This window comes from Triplophysa dalaica, chromosome 22 (assembly GCF_015846415.1).
Source record: "Triplophysa dalaica isolate WHDGS20190420 chromosome 22, ASM1584641v1, whole genome shotgun sequence".
NCBI classification, from domain to species: Eukaryota; Metazoa; Chordata; class Actinopteri; order Cypriniformes; family Nemacheilidae; genus Triplophysa; species Triplophysa dalaica.
The window spans coordinates 19,935,349-19,959,989 of record NC_079563.1 but is presented as its reverse complement, the minus strand read 5'-3'; the positions used below and the strand labels follow the sequence as shown (position 1 = coordinate 19,959,989).

At 40.3% G+C, this 24,641-nt stretch overlaps 2 protein-coding genes across 3 annotated transcripts in view; one reads left to right on the top strand and one right to left on the bottom strand.

Annotated features, from left to right (window-relative positions):
• vcanb (versican b) lies at positions 1-21,938 on the top strand. Its single transcript, XM_056736291.1, has 15 exons — positions 1-135; positions 962-1,032; positions 1,300-1,686; positions 3,694-3,868; positions 3,946-4,073; positions 4,159-4,452; positions 8,136-8,846; positions 10,140-13,511; positions 13,675-13,788; positions 13,870-13,983; positions 17,864-18,022; positions 18,174-18,256; positions 18,792-18,936; positions 19,010-19,189; positions 21,032-21,938. The coding sequence occupies exons 2-15, from the start codon at positions 969-971 to the stop codon at positions 21,157-21,159; spliced, it is 6,054 nt and encodes a 2,017-aa protein (XP_056592269.1). The 5' UTR covers positions 1-135; positions 962-968; the 3' UTR covers positions 21,160-21,938.
• A 1,188-nt stretch (positions 21,939-23,126) lies between these two features.
• hapln1b (hyaluronan and proteoglycan link protein 1b) overlaps positions 23,127-24,641 on the bottom strand; it is a 14,359-nt gene continuing 12,844 nt past the window's right edge. For both annotated transcript variants that reach the window (XM_056736294.1, XM_056736292.1), the window contains exon 5: positions 23,127-24,641. This exon is cut by the window's right edge and continues 69 nt beyond it. In XM_056736294.1, the coding sequence (XP_056592272.1) occupies positions 24,421-24,641 (221 nt within the window). In that variant the 3' untranslated portion in view covers positions 23,127-24,420.

Genomic DNA, 24,641 nt, shown 5'->3' with positions numbered 1-24,641 from the left:
CTTGTCTCCATTCTTTTCGCTGGCACCAGAAGAAGAATAAGCATCAGAGCATCAGAGATCTTTGCGCTGGTTTATAGGATCGGATCTCCGACTCGAATCTGTGTCAATCTGAAATCTACTGGATAAAACAATACAGTAAGTGTATGATTATGATGAATATGCCATCAGAGCTGAATATTGTCAATTATTTGCTGTAGTGTACATTCTTCTGTCACTCTACGTGAATCTCTTTAATAGAATGCGAATCTGATAGTTTGATTCAAATCGTTTCCTTTATATGAAGCATCATAATGAGAGAATGAACGTCATTGTCTGTCAGTTGAGCTCGTCTTTGTTTCAGCACCACAGATGTCTGATGTCTTTGTCTTTCTTCTGTACCTCTCTATTACAGTCAATCTTTTATCTCATCATATTCAGTATGAGTTCTCTGCATTAATGCGGATTGAGGTGATATCAGATCAGTGTTTAAATGACCTCTGGATCGCGTTTAGAGAACATTCACATTGAGCTCTGTTTGTATTCTCATCAGGACAGATAGAGACTGGAGGGGTTTTCTTCACTGTAATGTTTAATGCTTATTCACTTAAGAAAAATATAGTAAGATTATGTTTTGTGTATCGCTCTCTAGTGCTTACAAGTGTGTATTAAACATGGGCGGATGAGATAGAGAGAGAGAGAGAGAGAGAGACAACATGAGGATTCTGTATGATCTTTAATTGATTTCTCGTTAAATGAAGAGCAAACGTATTCTTTTTCAATTACGATGATTTAAAGCATTTATAAACACATCATTATTCTTCTTAAAGCTGTGTGTTAACAGCAAACAGAGAATGAGTCTAGCTGGACCTGGACCAAATACATGAACAAACATTCAACTCTTTGCTGTTGAGCCCACATTTAAGAGTTTTTGTAAATGCTTAAAGAGCAGTAAGTGATTTACTTGCGAAATATTTCTTGACAGATTGGAGATGTTATTGAACATGAAGCACATCTTCTGGTTCATTTGTGTCTGCAGCGCTGTAACGCAGGACGGTAAGATTTTTCACATCATTTCTCACAGTTAGGATCTTTAATGTAGACTGACCCCGGATCAGTCAAAGCTCCTTTGTGCTGAATCATAACTACTGTATGAGAGCAGGACCGGATAAACGAAAGATGTAGTTTTAGATTATCTGAAGATCTAACAGCAGTCGTGATGGTGCTTCACCGATGTCGTTTTGGTCCTAGAGTTAAAAAACAGCTTTCTACTTTCTATTTCAGTGCCATCACAGCGATGATTTTGTTTTCTCTTCTTCCCAGACTCATCAGTGCGTCGGATGCGGGTGGAGAAAAGTCCTCCAGTTCGAGGCTCATTGGCGGAGCGGGTGGTTCTGCCCTGTCATTTCTCCATCCTACAGTCCCTCGCTGGCACCACCAGCCCCCCCAGCGGCCTTCAGGACCCTCTCCGCATCAAATGGACTAAACTGGAGGGAGAAACAGAAGTCACGGTGCTGGTGGCCCAGAATGGGGGGATCAAGGTCGGGTCAGAATTCAAAGATAGGGTGTCGGTGCCCAGACAGCCTGAGGACAGGGGTGATGCGTCTCTGACCATCGTGAGCCTCAGGGCGAGTGACGCGGGGGTCTTCAGATGTGAGGTTATGCATGACATTGAGGACACTCAGGATTCTGTCACCCTGGATGTCAGCGGTTAGTGTTTCTCTTCACACGACACAACAGCAAAACACCTAAAACATGAAACAATGACCTGACCCGAGACTTCACGTGATAATTCAGCCAAGTCATCATCTGTTTTCTCTCATGTGTTTGTAAATGTGTATGTGAGTCTTTCTTCAGTGCAACACACAATAGATATTTAGAGAAATGTCTCGGTGGATTTGTGAAAGTTCAGTGTTGTTTGATATTAACATTCTTCGAAAAATCTTCCTTTGTGTTCTGAAGTAGAAAGAAACTCATACAGGTTAAACATTATGTAACTGATGAATATATTCTCATTTTGGGGTGAACTGTGGCTTTAAGAAACACACATGTTAGTATTGGTAGGTTAAACATTTTTACATTTCAATGATGTCACCAAGCCAGCTCCTCCCACTACCTGTGTGGGTAACGCCCACTTTTACGATCCAATCAATTGTACATGTCATGTTTCACTGTAATATCATCATCTTACAGACGTGAAATAGCGTTTGAATGCCATTTCTTGTCCTTGTGTGATGTTCTCATGTCAGACGTGTTGTGCTATTGTACAAGCGTGTGATGATGTCATCAGTTCTAGAAGCTAAAATGTAACGCTGTCCCTGTGTGGAGAAAAGAAGGAAGGGATTATTTTTCTTTTCTGGTGTCTGGAAAATCCCTTTCTGAGTTTGGAATCATCTCAAATGTTCAACAACGCTCTATTGTAGAGGAGGAGAATTAATAATTATCATTAAATGTTTGAAGTTTTTAAGGAACAAATGTCTGAATCTGTTAAAACTTTGACTAAATTAAACTATTTACTGTTTCAAAAAAATCAGAAAAATGAGGTGATGAAATTGAGTTTAAATGTTAAATGGTTAAATCTAGAAAATGTTATATATTTTCTATATAATGCCAGAACTGACGCAGAAATATTTAATAAATGTTCAACATTGAAATCAGATAACTACATTAAATTCTGTAAACTCTGGTGACAGTAATGCACTTATCACAGAAGTAATGGAGCAGTGTTAGGAGTTTTAAAGTAATGCCATGAGACCTAAACATTATATACTGTATGTTTACATATACAACATTCCTGTGTGTGTGTGTGTCTGTGTGCGTTTGCATTGTGTGTGTGTGTGTGTGTGTGTGTATGTATGTGAGTTTGCAGGCGTGTGTGTATAGGTGTGTGTGTTTGTCTGTGTGTGTATCTGCATTTGCATGCGTGTGTTGTGTGTGTGCACGTGTGTGTGTGTTTGTTTGTCTGCGTGTGTTTATCTCATTAGAATGCATTTGTGTTTGTGCATGACTGTGTGTTTGTTTGTCTGTGTGTGCGACTGTGTGTGTGCATTAGTGTGTGTGTGATAATGTCATTATAATGTAGTTGTGTGTGTTTGTGTGTGTAGATCTGGCTCAGGTGAGTCTGTAGTGTTTATAGATCCAGAGAGAGACGCTCCTGCCAAATACACTCAATGATCTCTGTTGAGTCTCGGGCAGAAATGTTTCACACTGCCATCCCACAAGAACACGGGAGTATTCACAAACTCAACCTCAAACACTGTAAATGTCCATATAAGGCCTTTGGTTCAGTCAATGCAATGGATGTTTGTGGTGAATCTGAATCCTTGAGTTGTTTACGGTCCCTCATGTGTCAGTGTGAGATAAGAGTGATGCTGTATAACACAGATATCTTGTAGAGTAAAGTGGTTGTAAAGTTTTGATAACAGCACCTGACATCAATGTAAAAGAGTTTTCCAGTGATTGGATGAAAGTGTAATGCTGTTCTGATCCTGTTCTCTAAACACTGAACAATACAACAATTCAGTTTTACCACACAACAATCCGTCTAAAGACGGGCCTCAGATCCAGCGACTCAGGACATGAGCGCTACTGATTGAAGGTTTTATCTCTACACATATATTCAGAGGTTCACGCTGCATTCACGTGTTCTTTGCTTTTGGCTGAAGACAATGATTGATATGCTCTCCGATTCAATTGTCATGTTGTGTGTCTCCACAGGTGTTGTATTTCATTATCGCACCAACAGCAGTCGCTACACGTTAGACTTCGAGCTTGCCAAGCAGACGTGTGCTGATGTGGGCGCGACGATCGCCACGTTTGAGCAGCTGAACTCAGCGTTTGAGGACGGGCTGGATCAGTGTGATGCTGGATGGCTGGCCGATCAAACCGTCAGGTGACTCTTCATCTCTCACGCTGACATTCACTCCGACTTGTTTCATTACTGTTGACACGTGGGATTATTCCTCAAAGATACCCCATAACAAAACCGCGAGACGGTTGCCATGGCGACATGACAATGAAGCCGGGAGTTCGATCGTATGGAATCAGAGATCCAGCAGAAACCTATGATGTGTACTGTTATGTTGGAACACTTCAGGGTAAGTTTACATTCAGTACATGGTTTTGTGTGTTTAGAAACATGTAGAACGTGAACGAGACGTGTTCATGTGTGTGTGATCTCAGGTGAGGTGATCTACGCACCGGGTGACCAGAAGAAGACTCTGGATGAGGCCAGACAGGCGTGTGAGAGAGAAGATGCAGTTCTGGCGTCTCCGGGTCATCTGCACGCCGCCTGGAGGAACGGCATGGACCGCTGCGATTACGGCTGGCTGTCTGACGGCAGCGCACGCTATCCTGTCTCTTTTCCCAGAATGCAGTGCGGCGGAGGACAGCTGGGAGTCAGGACTCTGTATCGCTTCGTCAACCAGACGGGATTTCCATTACCCAGTGAGAAACTCGGTGCATACTGTTTTAAAGGTACGGTACGACTTCATTCATGTTTAAAGGGAACTGTAGCTCCAGCGCTGAATCTAATGATGAGACACATACTTCAGATATATACAGTCCATTCATATTCATATCTGTGGTGATTTCTTACAATTGCAAATTCTTGCACAGTAACTTTACAGCAATTAGCATTTTCTGTAGGAAATTGTTGTAAAATTGTTGTAAAAAAGATACTAAAGTGTTTTTGAAGCTTACTGTAGTAAATATCATGGTATACTACAGTACATAAAACAGTTTACTAATTCAGTAAAGTAAACACTACAGAATACAAATACGAAGCGTATGAATTAGGGCTGCAACAACGAATCGATTAAATCGATAAAAATCGATTACTAAAAAAGTTGGCAACGCATAACCGTTTTGTTGTGTCGCGCGACTCGGAGACGTTTGATTATTTAAAAATAACTGTATTTGAGCGCGGAGCGGAGTGAACACTGATGCTAGCAGAGTTCGGCGCCTCATAGACAGGGCGGAGCAACAATAAAATAAACGAGCGGAGGAAAGATACATGGCGGAGGCAGAGAAATCCGCACAACCCAAGTCATCATAGGTGCGGGAGCATTTCACACTAAATAAACAGAAAAAGTGTGTTAACTGCAAAATATGCTAAAGCGACATGGAATGGCGGCACCACAGCAATGGTCCAGCACCTGAAACGCAAACATGTTGGAGTCTTTGATGAGGAGGAAGGGAGTTCAACAGCAGGTTAAATCACAACAGAATCCTTCTTTTCTTGCGTTTCGAAGTGAGGAACGTAATGTCCCTGGTGTTGGTGTTTACTCGTTATCCAGCTTGACAAGCATGACAAATTAGCGTTAGCTCGTTAATAGTTAACAGTAGTAGAGCAGGGGTGGTATAGTTACTTTGCACTTTGCATTGCAAGACTAAAGACATGTTTTTATTCAAAAAAAGCTTTTCTTACTTAGTAATTTTGTCTCGTTTCCAGTTCAAATATTTAAAAAATCTTAAATCAAGATTACTTGACAAGAAAAATGGCATGAGAAAATTAGGTGATGCTTAAAATTTCTGTTTGAGATTATATCCCATTAAGATTATTTTTCCTACTCCATTGGCAAATAATTTAGCTTGTTTTAAGCGAACAATCACTTAATTTTTAGGTGTTTTTTCAGAAAACAAGACATAATTTCTTATGCTATTTCATGTGTCTAGTAAATGTATCTTGATTTAAGATTTTTTTGATATATTGACTGACAACAGGACAAAACTGTCCTGTGAGAGTTTGTGCATCTGCTAGTTTGTGCGTCTGCAGTGTAGTTTAGAGAACAAGTTCTGACATTCAAACAAATCCTGCTAAATTTTCTGATTTAAATTGTTCTTTTTTTGTAAATTATTAATTGTTCTAGCAGCTAAGGTGGCAGTTTATTTAAAAAAAATATTTGGCAAACGTGTTTGTTTTTTGTGTTAGTCAACACTATTATTTTATTTTATTATTATATTTAGTATTATTATAACAGCTCAGGGATGATCAAGGAGCAACATGTTTGTGCACTTTCGGAAGATTTTAGTTCTGTTTTGAATAAAAGGGTTGAAAATAAATGCTTTTCTTGTTTTTGTTTTTTTTATCCGATTCATCGATTAATCGAAAAAATAATCAATAGATTAATCGATTATTAAAATAATCGTTAATTGCAGCCCTAGTATGAATCGCTACAACTTACCACAGTTTGCTTTAGTAAATACTAAGGTTTACTACATTATGTTTTTTGGGGATAAATACAGATTGATTTTGTATTGTTTGTGTGGAAGGGAGGTGTCTGTTTTACTGTGATATCATCACATCTGTGACGCTTTACACCGACTGGGTGGAAGCAAAAGTTTTTCTCTCCTGGGCATCCACACATTTCTGCTTATCCTCGCTCTCAGATATGTGCTTTTAAAAGACAAATGAAGTGACCCGTCTTCTGGTCAGCGTTCCTACGTGGATGGCCTTTGAACCCAGTAAGCGTCCTGCTAGGCTTTGTTTAAACTCGCTGTTTGCACAACTCCAGAGGGAAAATGGAAACAGGCCACACAAACGCAGCAGTTAATGTGCTCTTGATCCGATTTTACATCCAGTAACGCTGTTCGCCCCCTCCGCCTGCAGGGAGTTTGTGGCTTTCCTGTTAGCCACGGACATTTTTATGAAATGGGTCTTGAAGCACTTCTCTTAAATGAGCTTCTGCCGCAGAGCACCGCAAAACAAACAAAATCACTCCGGGTAGGTCAGGGAAAAAAAGAGCAGGAGGCAAGAGTGCCCCTCTATAATATACAAACAAGAGCTGACGGGGGGACGGCGGGGGGGGGGGGGGGGGGGGGCGCTCTCCTCCGGTGCTCTAGCAGTTTATAAGGGAAAATAATGCCTTGTGTTTTAAATCAGAAATGAGGACACGTCTCTAATGTAGAACAGCTGTCCTTGGGTCCGCTATAGATGTGACGATCAGAGGGAGATGAAGACATATCTACAGATGAAGCACATGAAAATAAAAAACTAAATTAGCCAGTGATGGAGAAAGAGAGAGAGAGAGAGAGAGAGAGAGAGAGAGAGAAAACCAAAACCAAAACATTCAGCATAATTTAGCGTTATTAATTTTAAACACAGAAAGACAATAAATGACTAAACACAGTAAACTGAGAACGATCACAATTTAGACAAGCATGTCATCACATTCTCAAGTTAAGTGTTCAAATATGTACATTGAGGACCAAACTACATTAAAGAAACTTTTGTTCAAACTTGAAAAAAAAACATGAAAGTTGTTTAGAATCTGAAATGAAATTCACAAAATTGACACAGAGCAAAATTGTGCTTAGTTTTTAGTTTTAATTGTTTGATTGTTTATGTTGAAAATTCACAATGAAAGATTCAGTAAACACAATAGAAGCAGTCTTAACTTCACTTTTACAGCTCACCGTTTAGCTTCCAAGTATTGAAATAAGATGGCTGTAGTGCTGAGCCGATGGCCGACTGCCACACATGATGTCATGAATGATTTTAAGAGTTTCTGTGCCAAACCTTTAGAAAGCCACAGACAGATCCATCATGAACACAAATGAGTGAACATTATAGAGTCTGCTTTACTGCACCACCATTTAAAATCATACATCACACCATCAAAACACTCGTGAAGGGCAGTTTTAAAGGGTTGAGTTAGCATTTGTGAGAAACCGAAGACAGAACGTTTATAATAAAACATTGCTTTTAATCGAGAATATTTACCCCCTGGACGGAGTCAATATAAGAGATGCAATCTAGCCACAAAGTTCTTGAGAGGAAACTAAAGTTTCAAAACAAATATAAACTGTCAAGCTTCACCCGTCATAGCACGTTGTTGACTTCAAATAACTCGTTACAAGCCAAAATACCCACAGAAGTGCTTTGACTACTCAGCTATTGTTGGCATTTTTCTGAATTCCGTGACTAATTGATCTGGACTGTACTGGCAGAGATCAGATTGAACACACTCAATGTTAAAACACTGCTTGCTCCCTTTTTTTCAGTAAAACTACTGTACCGTACTGTTATTTCACTCTTATAAATGAAGTGAAGTGTGTCTTTTCTTTACCAGCCGCATGTTATTTGTTTGTGACTGAAATGTCTTTTCTTCAAAATGTTTGCATCAAAAACCATGTTTTCTTTTCTCATTTTGTTTTAGCATGGGAACCCACGACAGCTCCCACAACCGTGTCCACAGTTATGCCCACAGCATCTCTGATTCCTGACACCCTGACACCATTCTTGCCTCCTTCAATACAGACTCATGACTCCACAGAAGAGCCGCCGTCCATGTTCTCCACCAGCATGGCTCCACGTGACACATCCGTCACTGTCACACCTGCTGAATCTGAGATGATTTCTGACGAGACCTCTCCATCCCCGTTCGCCGACTATGAAGACAAACACCCCTCTTTGGTGCAGGCAGCACCTAATCCTCCTGCTGCCGAGGCTTTCACTGAAATGCCCAGCTATTCCGAATCCTTTTTCTCTATCCAGCTACCCCTTCAGACCAGCAGAGGGTTCGAGCACATGGACACTCCTCATGGAGAATATAGTGGCTTTGAGGGCAGCATCAGTGGGGACGTGGACGCTCCCGAGGTCGTGCATTCTACTGCACCTGTGTTTGTTACGGCCAATCCAGGTGATCCAGAAAAACCAGCCATTGTTTACAAAGAGGAAGAAAGCACAGCCAACACGACTCAAGAGGGGCTGATCGTGTCCACCGGGGTCGTGCACGCTGAGAATATCAAACCCATGACGATCGGCAACCTTCCACTGAGCACAGACGATCAGAAGCTAATTAATCTCTTCGTCGTGGACATTCCCGAGACAAACAACTCATTGACGCACATGGATATGTCCAGACAAAGCAAGTACATTTTATAGAAATCATAAAAATCAAAAGCTAAACAATTGAATTTAGAGCGCCATTTTACAAACGTTTACGTTTCATTTATTAAGATTTGTTAATACATTCACTATTACCAACGAATACTGATAACTTATTATTAATAATACAACAGTATTGTACAGTCACGAAGGGCTTTTTAAACAACAAACAAGCTGACATGTCATCTTTTAAAAGAACAAACATCAATTTCTATACGGAAACTTACTCAGCAAGACCAAGATAGTACACAAAACATGAGCGGAATCCACACAGTGTTTGGTTAACTAGTGTTTTCGTTTGATTGTTGTTGGTTGAGTGACTTTAGGAATCAGTGAGATGGATATGAATGTAGGTCTTGGCTGGATCCAGCTGTCTTACAAACATCAGACCTGGACCTTGTCTAGATGTTTGGTTTGTGCCAAATCTTTATCTAAAACACAAGAATAGCTCGACCAGAAGTTCTGCCCACAACCAAAGCAGGAGGGAAACCGACCATCCTTGCTTTCCCAGGACTTTAATTGACTCCCAATGTTGCTGGAGAGAGAGATGCGATTGATAAACTTCTGTAAATAGATGCAGTTGGAGATTCTGTCTTGTCGGAACAATTAATCTGTTGATACGGATAGAGGGGCAGTTATGTTATAAAACATGAGGGAGAGACAGGGCTGGAGACTGTGAAAAAGACAGATCTCTGTACCCACAGACAAATATCTCCAGGGTCAAATGGCAAGCCCCTTAAAACATCCATCAACAGTGTAATCACTATGGGATAATTACTTTCCCTTACTTCACCTAGACTGCAGATCAGGTTTCCATGTGTGACTGCTGGCGTGTCCACTGAAGGAAAGACATATTTTTGGTTGTACTAAACCTCTGGCTGTATTTCACACAGTGCAATGTCCCTCTTTTAAAATGAAAATGTTCTTGTGACTGGATTCATGTTTTGGTACATTACATTTTGCAATATAGAAAATGTGACTTTAGGGTCTCGCTGGGGCATTTGACTGAATGGAATGTGTAAAAAGAGGTCCGCTATATGAAAGAGGAGCCATAACTAATATAGAAACAATAATCTGCAATATCTCCACTGACTAAAATCACAACCAACTGTAGTGCTTTGTTTTCTGCAAGTGAGTGTGCCAGTTTCCAAGATGTCTGGAAAGTGACTTTACCCGCTGGAATTAAAATGGAAGCCGGGTTCAAAGTAGATCACAATTGAATTAGCTGTTTTAACTTGTTAGCATAACAGAATTCCTTTTTTTCTTGTTACAGTTGATGAAGTTCTAAAATTTCTCGGAGAACCAGTGCCCTCCTTTCCTCTTCTGTCTGGTGAAAATGAGCCTCCTCTGGGCAGCGGAGATCTCGATTCATATCACTCAACGTCTGTTACCACCCCAGAACTAAGTTTCATCAATGGAAAACATGAGCTGACTTTCACTCCAGACACTAAACAAACTCAGGAGGCCAGAAGAGACCAGTTTGACACCGCTATCCCAGTAACAGAAGAAAACATCTCTGATTATGAGATTGACCTGACCACCGAGGAGACTGAGAAAGTCACATCTTCTCCTGAGATAGAGGGATCTGGCTTAGCAGCAAGAAGCCCGACCGAGTCCCATATCACACCGACAGAGAGCTTTAAAATGATAACCAGCACTGTGTTGATTACATCCGCAACCAAATACCCGAGCCATGAGATGCCCTCACAAGCTACAACGTTTGGCATGCCAGTGTTTGAAGAGGGTTCGGGTATGCGGCCAACAGATGATGAAGAAGATTCAGTTCCCCCTGAAGGTTCAGCGGAAGAACCACTGCCAACAACAAAATCTCAGGGTTTGGATGGAGTGGCTACTGATGAGACAGAAATTCTTGAACCAGAAGAGACTACAGAGACGCTTACACTGGAGGGCTCCACCCAGGCACCTTCTGACACATTTAAAAAAACTCCAGAACCTTCACAATCCAGCGCCCTTGACGAAGTTAAGCAACCAGACACCGAAGATTTTGAGGGGTCCACCTCAACTGATGATGAGGGCTCGGGCTCGGGACAAGATTCATATCCATCTAAGGGAGCAAAACATCCAACATCAGCTCCAACTTTTCCTGTTTACACTCAAAGCTTCACAGCTTCCTTAACAAATGATCCTAAAGCACAAGGAAAACCTGTTGATTCAACTACACCCAGCACAGACCCCAGAGCTGTTTCGACTTCTCAAGCAGAAACCATCTCAGAAGAGAGGACTGTCCCTACAAAAGAATCTCATGGACAAGACAAAGAGACTACAAGGAGTTCTTTACTGGTGTCTGAAACTGAAACCAGTACAAGCACCACATTCACATTTAATGAGGACATGAGCTCGGGTGATCTGCCTGATGAAGCGTTCTCAAAACAACCTCTCGTTGCTTCTACTGTACCATCCCTCCACATCCAACAAACCCAAGAAACAAGTTTCAGTTCCACTCAGATCATGTCCGAGTTCACAACACAACATTCAGTGAGCACCTCTTCTCCATCTGATCTTCATAAAGAAATACCTTCTTCACAAGAAACAGTTCTCATCCAAACAACACCTACAGATCAGATGACACAGTCAGTACAGAGTTTAGAGGAGACAACCCAGTCAGTGCAAACAGCATCGGAGACAACAGACTCTGTGCAAACTTTAGAGGGGACACCTCAGTCAGTGCAGACTGTAGAGGAGACAACAGACTCTGTGCAAAATTTAGAGGGGACACCTCAGTCAGTGCAGACTGTAGAGGAGACAACAGACTATGTTCAAACTTTAGAGGGGACACCTCAGTCAGTGCAGACTGTAGATGAGACAACAGACTATGTTCAAACTTTAGAGGGGACACCTCAGTCAGTGCAGACTGTAGAGGAGACGACAGACTCTGTGCAAACTTTAGAGGGGACACCTCAGTCAGTGCAGACTGTAGAGGAGACAACAGACTCTGTGCAAACTTTAGAGGGGACACCTCAGTCAGTGCAGACTGCAGAGGAGACAACAGACTCTGTGCAAACTTTAGAGGGGACACCTCAGTCAGTGCAGACTGGAGAGGAGACAACAGACTCTGTGCAAACTTTAGAGGGGACACCTCAGTCAGTGCAGACTGCAGAGGAGACGACAGACTCTGTGCAAACTTTAGAGGGGACACCTCAGTCAGTGCAGACTGTAGAGGAGACAACAGACTCTGTGCAAACTTTAGAGGGGACACCTCAGTCAGTGCAGACTGCAGAGGAGACAACAGACTCTGTGCAAACTTTAGAGGGGACACCTCAGTCAGTGCAGACTGTAGAGGAGACAACAGACTATGTTCAAACTTTAGAGGGGACACCTCAGTCAGTGCAGACTGTAGATGAGACAACAGACTATGTTCAAACTTTAGAGGGGACACCTCAGTCAGTGCAGACTGTAGAGGAGACAACAGACTCTGTGCAAACTTTAGAGGGGACACCTCAGTCAGTGCAGACTGCAGAGGAGACAACAGACTCTGTGCAAACTTTAGAGGGGACACCTCAGTCAGTGCAGACTGCAGAGGAGACAACAGACTCTGTGCAAACTTTAGAGGGGACACCTCAGTCAGTGCAGACTGCAGAGGAGACAACAGACTCTGTGCAAACTTTAGAGGGGACACCTCAGTCAGTGCAGACTGGAGAGGAGACAACAGACTCTGTGCAAACTTTAGAGGGGACACCTCAGTCAGTGCAGACTGCAGAGGAGACAACAGACTCTGTGCAAACTTTAGAGGGGACACCTCAGTCAGTGCAGACTGCAGAGGAGACAACAGACTCTGTGCAAACTTTAGAGGGGACACCTCAGTCAGTGCAGACTGCAGAGGAGACAACAGACTCTGTGCAAACTTTAGAGGGGACACCTCAGTCAGTGCAGACTGCAGAGGAGACAACAGACTCTGTGCAAACTTTAGAGGGGACACCTCAGTCAGTGCAGACTGGAGAGGAGACAACAGACTCTGTGCAAACTTTAGAGGGGACACCTCAGTCAGTGCAGACTGCAGAGGAGACAACAGACTCTGTGCAAACTTTAGAGGGGATAACAGACACAGCGCAGACTTTAAAGGACACAAGTGACTCATTGCAGACTTTAGAAGACACAACCCAGTCAGTCCAGACAGTAGAGGGTACATCCCAGTCAGTGCCGATTTTAGAGGAGATAACAGACTCTGTGCAAATTTTAGAGGACAAAACCGACTGGGTGCAGACCTTGGAGGGAACATCCCAGTCACTGCACACTTTAGAGGAGACAATAGACTCAGTGCAGATTTTACAGGACAAAAATTACTCAGTTGACACTTCAGAGGAGACAAAGCAGGACATTTCTATACTTGAGCAGTCAACACAGAAGCCTCTGAGCCCATCTATCTCAGATGATTCTACAGAACCGCATGTGCAAGAAACAGTTCATGTCTTAGATAGAGAAACAGCCTCTGTTACAGAAGACATTCCCACCACTACCATTCCCACAACTACTGTGGCATTCGAGGAAGAGGTTGATTATGAAAATGGACCTGGTGCTTCAATAGTTGAGGGACAACCAGAATCCAGGAGCGAGTTTACCACAAGTCAACCAGAGTCCTGGACTGATGTCAGCTACCACATCATGAGCCCCATAACTTATCCTCAGGGTACAGTAACACATGATATATTTCTGCATATTGAATTTCATGTCTTGAGTGTCTCGTTAAGTCGAGTAGTTCCCATTTTGAGGTTTAGTAAAATGAAATCGCTACTGTGTTGTAGTGTCCATAGTCCATTTACAAAGTAATAGATGTCAGTTTATTATTTCAGATCTCCAGATTTGCTCAGTCAATGTGTGCAAGAATGGAGGAACATGTTATTCTAATGAAAGAGGAAACATTTGTTCCTGCATGCCGGGATTCAGTGGAGAATACTGTGAAAATGGTGCGAAGAAAGTGTTTTTAAAATGTTTAGTTCACTATTCATTTCTAGGGAACATTTTTGAAGTCTTTTCTCGTTTTTTAGACATTGATGAATGCGAGTCAAACCCCTGCCGTAATGGAGCTACATGCATTGATGGGAAAAACTCTTTTGAATGTCTCTGTCTGCCCAGCTATTCTGGAACTCTCTGTGAGCAAGGTAAGAAATCAATATGTGGAATGAAATGTATTGTTATATAAATGTATATTTTTTTATATTTGGATACTTAACTGAATCCACAAATTAGTGTCAAGATTAGGAGGTTGGTAAGCAGTGGTTTCACTCCAGTTTATGTGTTACTCTGTAAATAATGTGGTGGTTGTGTAATTGTAATGTTTATTGCTCATTGAGCTCACCAAATGTGTCAGGCCGACTCCCCAGAGGGTGTGGTGTGGTGTCCAGAGGAAAGACTGCAGATTTGTGCCAATGCTAGGGTTCACAGAAGAGGGCAAACAGTCAGAGACAGAGTCACCATAAGTGCTGAGCAAGTTTCTGAGTTCACTGCCTGACTTTACACATTAAACAACAGGAATGCATTATAATGCGACAGATGTAGTAGAGCATTGTGTTAACAGAGCGAAGGTCACAGCTTTCATTTCCAGTTAACACACATAGTGACTCAAAAAGTGTAAACTTTGGATAAAAGCATCCAGCAAATGCAAACATATTCTGTAAGTGTATACAATGGCGTAGCAAATCAGGTACGGGCCCATATGAAAATACTTTTAACGAGCACCGTCTATCTGATCGCAACCGCATTGCACATGACGTTGTTTACTCAGGTTCGTTTTTCATGCTCAAATAGTAACGGCAAGGAAGCGCAAACTCCCATGCGGCAACGTGTTTTTACATGCTAGTCAACGACATGTGATCGGGCCTAACATTCTATGATAAAACAGTCAAACATAAAACATTGAGTTACTTACAATCGCGCTGGCTCTTTTAAAGTTAAAGTCGACCTTAATCGTGAATAAAACTTGGATGCGGGCCCTTCAATCCCCCGGCCATCCATGACATATGTTCAGCTCTTAAAACAACATTAGAGAACTTTTGCGTATGGTTCCCCCATGTGGTTGATAAGCTCAATTGTCTGTTATCAGTGTCGTAAATACTGTCACTGTATAAGCTTACACGTGGGCAGGACATTACACGTGAATTTGTAGACTAAGCAGAAACCGCTGTTACATCATGTCACTTCATAAACTGTGTATGTATTAAAGCAGTCTTTTGGCTCCCGCAGTGTATACTACTGGACTATACTAATAGCTCAAACTAGATTCTGAGGTAGCAGCTGGTTGTTAGCCATTCACACATAATGTGCTAACGTTAGCTACATAACACATTTGCAGTCACCCAAAACACAACACATGAATGTGTTTAGTATACAACACAAATAATTTTCTATAGTTATATTTTTGGAAACACACTCGCGACCAGGCGTGTGCTTTGGGTAATGGGTGCAATCACTAACTGACACTCAACTCGCAATGGGAATAGTGTCTAGCACAGTAACTATAGATACCGATAACATTAGTCTACGTGCATGAACTATGGAATCAGCAACTTCTGACCATAAAACATTTATTGTGGTTCATTAGTCATCATTTACAAGCATGGCACTAAATTCGTGATGAGGCACGATCATGCTACTTAAGCTATTGAGACCCGGCAACATCACATTATCTCTAGTCTACCTTATGGTTATAAATTGTGAACCAGTAACGTTAATGCGCCAATAAACAACCTGAGAACTGCCAAAGTACTAGTAAACTCAAAAGTACAGGACAGTAAGACACTTTTTACAAATAATACTTTCAAATCCAGTAGCAGGAAGGCTAATGTTAGGTCTCCATCTGTTTTACAACCCGTTACCTCTTGCAGCTCACGTCATCGAGTGTAAGTCCGTCAGATATTGATTCGTTTCCGATCACTCTCTCTCTTTTCCTCTTTGTTTTGCTATAGTGATGGTTTGGAGACTTGCGTTGAACTAGATCCTTTCGTCTTCTTGTTAGCTGTTGGCTAACTTCACCCAGGCTACGAGAAAAACATGACGTATGCCGTAAAGCAGGTGATGGGCAGGGCTTGTGAACCTACCCGCACACAAAAGTTTCAAGTGTGATTTCAGCCGATAGAGGTCAAATTCGTCCAGTTCGCCCAACCACTAAAATCGTTTTAGAGAGATTATTCTAAGGTCGAAAAACTCCCTAGTGTTGCTTTAAATTACAGCAATGAACTTCAAACATCCCAAGATTCACTTTCAGTTCTCTGTTGTGGCTTTTATTATGACAATCGACTCTTTAAGGTGGGAGAAAGGACAATATTGAAGCTATTTTTCACATGATGCAGTGTTTTGGGGATAATGAAGTCCAGTCGTATTGCTGTGATGATGTCAAGCAGGACTGCTTCTCATTCTGTTGGGTTTTCTCTCGACCTTTCTGTGATCGCGATCAGTTCCGTAAAACACATGAAATCTTTTAACGCGTGACTACGTCAAACTCCAGAAGACACATGGAGACTGCAGGGTTCATGAGCTCAATGTCACATCTGGGATTTTGTGGAAACTGTCCACCTGTATTCACGTCAATCAGGGCTTTACTTCTGACAGAGCTCTTAGTTTTTCCACCATGGAAATAATGTGAAGACGTACGTATGTAGGCAATCTGGAAAAATTGCTGTTTGAAAAGTGCCATTAACCTTCTCAAGACTCGACATGCGCTCACGGTCTTGGAGATCAGGCTGGGCGGTGGTCCTGAAATGGATTGGTTCCAGCTTGGTCCCAAATATTGCTGCCATTAGTCAGCAGACACACGCACGCACACACATAAACATCACCTCTGAGAACATCTGTTTTCTCAGGCTTTGTGTGCCAAAATCAGAAGATCAGGAACAAACAGAACTCAAGGGTTCTGCTGTTGTGTCTCAGTTATCCTTCAGTCACTTTTGGTTCATCAACGAAACAAATGCTGTAGTTTTCAAGAGTAGATCCTCATTAAATGATCTAACTCATTATTGATTATTCCTCAACATGTGCAAGTAGATTTCTAGGATCTGGATTTTGCCGTTATGCTTTTTGGGCATTTTTCTATTATATAAATTCAACAAAAATGTTATTTTTGCTTGCTTATAATTAAAACTCTAAAATGTTTCTGTTCATTAAAATCAAATGAAATATTGGCCTATAAAAATGTGAAATGCTGTCTCAGGATTAAACTGAAGGTAAAAGCACAAAAATTATAATAATAAACTAAAACTAAAATAAAAATGAATTAATCTTATATAGAAACATCAAAAACATAATAAAATGACCAAAGCATACAATTAAATTGCTCGTTTTAAAATCTCAAAATAAAATATTAATAAAACTGAACAAAACTCAAAATAAAACTATAATAATTCTATATTCATTACATTTAACATTTATGAGGTGGCGAATGAGTAAAATCCCTCTCATATGTTTCAGTAAGAGTTTGGTTTAGGGGTGCGGCTTCATTTTTGCTTTCACACATTTCTAGGGTTGTGAGGTCAGCCTGTGATGTCATGTGTACCGTGTGTTTGAAAGCATCAGATGTTTCTTCACTCAACGTCTCTCATGAAGTGCTTCTGTTAGATTCTGCTGGATATTGTGAAGGCCGTGAACAAGGAGAATCACTGAAGGAAAACACATCCGTGCTTCATTCAGCGCTGTTTTCTTTCCTCCCTCTTTAGATCTCATTGTTTGCAACTATGAACTTTCACACTGAGCGCCGGGTCTTCTTGGATTTCAGTCCAAGCTAAATGTTGACGATCCTCATTATATGTCGTTCTATAGTGCCAGATCTCAGAACAGACACGCGTCTGTGTAACCTTTTATACTTCATCTGAATGATGGGGGGTGAAAACAAATCTTATAGAATCTTACTTAATGACTTCTTTATAATAAGCGTGCTCCCTAAAGTGTCTCAACTCACTTTTATTGAAAATGTGCTTATAAAATCAGCTGAATTCAGACCAAACGTCGACTGGTTTTGATGGTGTTTGTCATTGTTCATGTGTGTTTCAGATACTCAGACGTGTGCGTATGGCTGGCACAAGTTTCAGAGTCACTGTTATAAGTACTTCACACATCATCTGACATGGGACGCTGCGGAGAGAGAGTGTCGTATACACGGAGGACATCTCACCAGCGTTCTGTCTCAAGAGGAGCAGATGTTTGTCAATCGTAAGTGTTCAGTGTTTAAACACCAAACCTTCAGTATCATTACACTGACGTACTAATGCAACACTTCTACTTAAAACAACTGATTGTGTTCTTCAGTTTAAACCATAAACGTCATCATTTACTTGACATTGACATTTCTATCGTCTTGTAGGTTTGGCACATGAATATCAGTGGATTGGGCTCAATGATAAAATGTTTGAGGGAGATTTCCGCTGGACCGATGGAAACCCGATGGTAAGACTGATCGATTGTAGATCTCAAAGGGACAGTTTTCCAGTCCATCTACTGTAAGCTCTCTGTAACGACGGTCGATGTCTTTGGCATTTTTTATACAGATATGAAACATTTATATTTATAGTAAACATGCAGATGTCATTTTGCAAAAGTCATTAAAGTATTTCATGCTTACAGAACATTAGCATATTCTCCATAGTGTACATTCTGCATACTTGACTTGTGTTGACTGTGTGATCGAGCACTAAGAGCTCATAATGTGTGTGTGTGTGTGTGTGTGAGTGTGTGTTTGGATATGATAGGTTTAAAAAACACAGATTTAATATCTGAAATGGAGCTTTGTGTTCAAGTCATGCAAATGAAGTCCAGAAGTGCGTTCTGATGAAGAACTGTCATGATTTCTACCAGGGAAAGTCCCGTGTGCTCATGCCAGATGTGTGTTGGCTTTGATCTCTACATGTGATGTTTGCGCCCTCATGTGGGCACTTGTTGTGGTGCACGAGCTGTCGTCTTGATGTCTCAGTTTTTTCTTCAGCAATTCGAGAACTGGAGATCGGATCAGCCCGACAACTTCTTCTCGGCTGGCGAGGACTGCGTGGTGATGATCTGGCATGCAGACGGCCAGTGGAACGATGTGCCGTGTAACTACCGCATGCCCTTCACCTGCAAGAAGGGCACAGGTGAGACGTCCTCCTATTAAAGGTGCTGTGAAAGTGAATGTGAAGTGTTTTTAATCTCTCCGTCTGGTGTCAGTATCCTGCTCTCAGCCTCCTGTCGTGGAGAACACACATATCTACGGCTTTAAACCGCACTATGAGGTGAACTCGCTGGTGAGATATCACTGCAAGAAAGGCTTCATTCAGAGACACGTGCCCACTATCAGATGCCGAGAGGACGGCCGCTGGGACGAACCTAGAGTCACGTGTATAAATCGTAAGTTTGAAGGAAATATTATCAGCTTTAATAGAATGGAAACTATCACAGTGACCAATAGTAATGTGTTGATGGGATGTTGTCGAGGGGAGATGGAGCTAATAAAATATCGGCAACACTTCACATTAAAGTTTCCTTCGTAATGCATTTATAAATGTGTTTGTTAATGATTTATAAGTCGTTCACAAATGCATTATAAATATATATTTACGTTATAACTGCATGAATAAAAGGGATTCTAACCTCCCAAATAGTGAGCTGTTTTTACTCACATGTTATAAATGCTCAATAAATGTATTATTCATTATTTATTTTACTCAAAAGCAGATTTATTATTATCTTGATGTTGTTTGCAATTATGGGAGACTGTTGCTTTTTCTTATTATTGTGTATTTCATATCTTATGTCACTTTTAAAACCATCTTGATTCGATTCTGAATATCTTGCAGTGCACTCCAGAATGCCTTCAGATCATGATGAGCAGTTTTTCTTGCTTACCAAGATAAATTCATCAAACTTTTGAAGTTTTTAACACTGAATGCACAAAGCCTGACTAACTTGTTTATTTACGCTGTTTTATTAATGATTAAATTATTTCTAATAGTTCATCAAAACCTGAAAACATTGATTTATTATTTATTGTAGAAACAGAATTCTGGCTCACAAGGCAACATCTTTGATGTGAATGATATATTTAGATGTGTAGAATGAAAGTGCACTTTAAAGAAAAGTTGATGCCTGTGAAGTAGTCACTCACTAATTTAAAACACCAAACTTATAAATGTTAAAAAATAGAGTTAAAAATGTTAGCAAACCATGAAAGTGTGACTTAATATAGTGGATGCATGTGAACCATTTATTAATGAGTTATGAACGTTAGTAACTTATGAAATTTAAAGACTATACAACAATAAGAAAAACCAACACAACACCCTACAGTCTCCCGTCTGACAGCCTATTTTGCAGACAACATCAAGATAATAATCAATCGGCTTTCGAGTCAAATGTATAATGAATAAATACATTTATTTAGCATGTATTACACAGCTCATTTGAATGCTTGATTCTGATTGGACAGTCACGACATTTCAAGGGTTGTTATTTTCAAATAACAACTGCTAAAATCTAATAACACCCTGTAAACCAGATACTGCTAATCATTTTGAGAGGGGCAGTTTAATATTACACAAAAATTAATTATAAATGTCTTTTAATAACATTTATGACATTATATTTACATATGATTAAACCAATGTGCCTGTTCATGAAGTTTGAACGTCGCTTCTTACTTTAAAACTAAACGACTTTTCCTAACACAAGGTTCTGCATTCAGTAAAAATGAGCTAATCAAATATTTCAAATACATATTTCATGCCCACTTTATTTCTCATGTGGCAAGTAGCTGTGTAATAAGCAAAATAATGTGCAAGAAGCCGGCTGTTATCGTGAAATAATCTCCTTCAGTGTAATACAAGACCCTCCACATCACCTCCTGATCACACTGTCGAGGATTATTTCTGTGATAACAACCGGCTGCCTGAACATTATCTCTTACATAACATGTGAGATAACACGGCTCACTATTTTCAGGTATTTTGTCAGAATCCCCCTTTTTATTCATGCAGATATAACTACTTTATAATATAATTTGAACACAACTTATTAATAAATAACGAACACATTTATAAATGATTTAGGAAGGGAACATTAATGTAAATCCAGCTGGAATATGATAGAAAACACACTGATCAAATATATCATGCAGATGTTTTGATGCATACGTGTGTTTTGTGAACGTTTCGTGTGTCTTAAGAGAACCTTTCAAATCTGTTTGCTTCACAGCATCTGCTTACCAGAAGGCATACACACACATACACCAGAACGACAACTTTAAGAATGTTAAGAAACACAACGATGAGTCGACTCAGAACAGTGAACGCTGGTCAATTAAAGACAACTTCAAACAATGATCTCCGAACACAGTGAACAGCTCCGGTCCAAAGGGACGAAACCCAACCATGTGCCTGATGAATGTTTGTGAAGCAGAGACGTGAAGAACCCTGAGAGACTGCAACACACACACACACACACACAAGATCATCAGCCTACTTAGAGACGAGTCTACTTGATTCTATGCAATAACAAATGAAATCACATACAGTATTATATTAGCGGAGGTGGGGGGTAATGTCATGTATATAGTGGAGGTGATGATCATGAAGAGTAAAAACAGCTGTGAATGGTGACTTTTTAAACTTTTGCTAGAGGGGAAATCTCAGTTGTGATATAAACACTGCGGTAACTAATGCAATAGAAACACAACCATCCCAGAGAAACACAATGGACCACATCTCATGACTGGACAACAGTTCTTCATCATGATCTTCCTCACTGGATTACACAAATAATAATCACAAAACTCAACTCATATTCACATATGGCTTTAAAATATATCGCCTGTTTTTATATGTGGGTTTGTTATATTTAACCATTTGTACCTTTTAAAAAAAACGAATGTCATGGTAAAATATGAATACTGTAGGGGACCTACGTGCGGTTGAATGTGTCAGCCGTTTATTGTCGGACATTATTACAAATGTTATAGCCATAGAAGTTTAATTTATTGCTGAAAATACATTTAACAATGAACGAACTGTGAGATTTTGAATAATAAAGCGCTATTGGAATATCAACAACAGTTTCGTTGTGAGTGGTCTCAACGGTGATGCCACACATTTCTCACCATGTGGGAACTAAATTAGGTTTCTTGAAAATGTAATAATGCAGGAGATTTTCGGAAAGGGTCAAGTTTAGAGGAATTAATGTACAGTTCTTATAAAACATAAATTCGTGCGCGAGTGCTGTTCGTCCGACAGAGGGCAGTGTAACGCTTCAGTCATTTATAAACCTTTAGCAATGAAGTTCCCTCCAAACAAGAAATATATATTTGTGTTTCTCACTACAATCAGTGTATTATAGTATGGTTAGATATAAATATCATTATAAATAAATCAAAACAGATAATTGACAATTGACAATCTAAAAAACATCTTTGTTGGTAAGTGCGCACAGAAAGACGTGTTCGCTGGAGTGGGTGATTTTGAGGGGGGGGGGGGTGAGCGCGATGGATTGTGGGATTGACAGTGGCGCGGGGAACACGTCGTTTAGGTAAAACGCGATGTGTTTGTCGAGCTGCTGTGGAAATGAAAGTTAAGACACTGAGAGAGTCCACTCGTTTATAAACGCTGAATTGCGTCACTCACTCACTCACGCAAGACTGACAGATCATAATGAAGCTAATTTGATTGGACCATTACATTTACACGAATGAGCAATTTCTATGAAGTGTAACAAGACCGTGGATGTTAACTGGTTTCAGAGATGTCATTTTAACAATTTAAGCTCTGTCTTCTACATTTTAATTGTGATACTGTAATTAGTTTGAGTTTTAATGAAATACGTTTAATTGCCGCTGAATTAAAACAGACTTAGTGATGAGTTGAAACTGTAGAATAATTAAGTATGATGACCGGGACAGGCTTTATTTAAAGTAAAAACCCAAGTAAAAGTTTTTAAACTGTTCTGTATCCCACAATGCAGTTCTGCAGAGAAGTCTGATATATTGCCAAATATAAACGCTTAACACATATAACTGACGTCATATGTCCATATATCAGATTTCTGTATGGCACGTGTTCATCTTTGCTCATTTCTGCTGAGGAACAGTTCTTTCTTCGCAATGGTTAGGAGGGTCAGGTTTTCCTCAAACATGGATTAAAAATGTCAAATATCGATGTAGAAGAGAGTAACTCAACATGAGGAAACATGGAAAGGTCATGTGACTTCAATGTGGCGTCCTGCAGCCTTTCAGTAAAACAGATTTGAGCCGCACACAATCTCTTTATTATTTAACTAAATGAGCTGTAAATAAAAACAAACACGTTTATGTGACTAGTTTATTTCTTTTAGGTCCAATGTTTTGTCGACATCGATAGGTTCAAATCATTCAGGTATATTTGATGTACATGAAACAAGGGTGTCAAATGTTGCCTTTAAAGACACTACTAAGCATTCAGTTCTAAAAGTGAATCTGAAATCTTGTAAACAAGGCACATGGACCATCGCCGGAGTGAAAGCTAAAGAATGTGAATACAACTGCAAGTCCAGTATTATTTAGAACCATTGTGTGTTTTGACATATTTTTCTTTTGTGACGTAACTCCATACAGCGGCTAAAACTCGAAATCTTCAATTGCGCACATTTATAACATTGTTAATAAAACCTCTTGTTGTTGTTTTTTGCTCAGTTTGGCAGTCTCTTTTGTTTCTCTAAAGGTTTTTTGCACATGCTAACTGTGCACTTCAGTTTTTTCTGAGTTCTTCATGTAAACCTTTACCTGCAAGGTCTGTCTGGTCTACAATAGATAAGAAATCACATTGTGCTGTTTTTTTGTACTAAGTAAGATCTTCATCATCATCACTGTTGTCTTTTATCATCACCTCAGTGTTGATCTTTGTAAACAGTAACATGCATAGACTAAAACTACTCGTCTTCATAACTAGAAACTGTGCTTTCTTTCTCTAGCAAACTCATTTATTTGAACGTTTGGCGCCTCTGCAGGAGGAAACGTTTGGGGATATGTTTTCTATTGTTTCAGGAAATGATCATATCGGCTGTGAAACACAAATGAAGATTTATGATGAAGATCACATGCAAACATTGTTTGATACTTTAAGAAAGAGAATGAACATAAACAGCACTCTACTTTTATATTTCAGTACTTAAAAAAACTATATTTTTCTTTCTAAATGATGTGACTCAACATGGCTTGGTTTGAAAAGTGTTTAGAAAGTGATACATTATAGCACCCTGTCAGAATGGCAAAAGGAAAACGTGTGATCGAACGATTTATAATCTTTATCTTATATGAGCTGTCATGTTTTTTAAATGATAAACTAAGTGTCAGAAGGTAACGGTTGAATGTGTTGAAGCTTTACTGTCGTTCCCATCATCCCTCAAGATACCTCACGCTTAACAGAAGAACTCCGTGTGTGACATCTTTGTTTTCTTAGCCTCATGTTAATATTTTTGGAGAAGTCTCGACTAGCTTCAACCAAACCCCCATCACTTCCCTTCATTCTGTATTACAGTATCTAGAGATTTTGTCACAGTTTAACACTTGAACGAACTCCTTACATCAGAACGTTCAGTTCTCAAGTTAGCGCGGCGTCTCATTTCTCACTCTTGTAGCAGTAGACGCCGTACAGTTTCTGCTTCTTATCCGGGAACCCAGAGAAGCGTACGGCGGCCTCTGTGGGACTACAGCGCCGGCGGGGATGTGAGATGGGGTAACGCACGCTACCGTCCGCCAGCCACCCCGCGTCACAACGATCGTAGCCCAGCAGCTTCCACGCCGCGTACATCTGACCCACTTTAGCCATCTGAGCGCCGT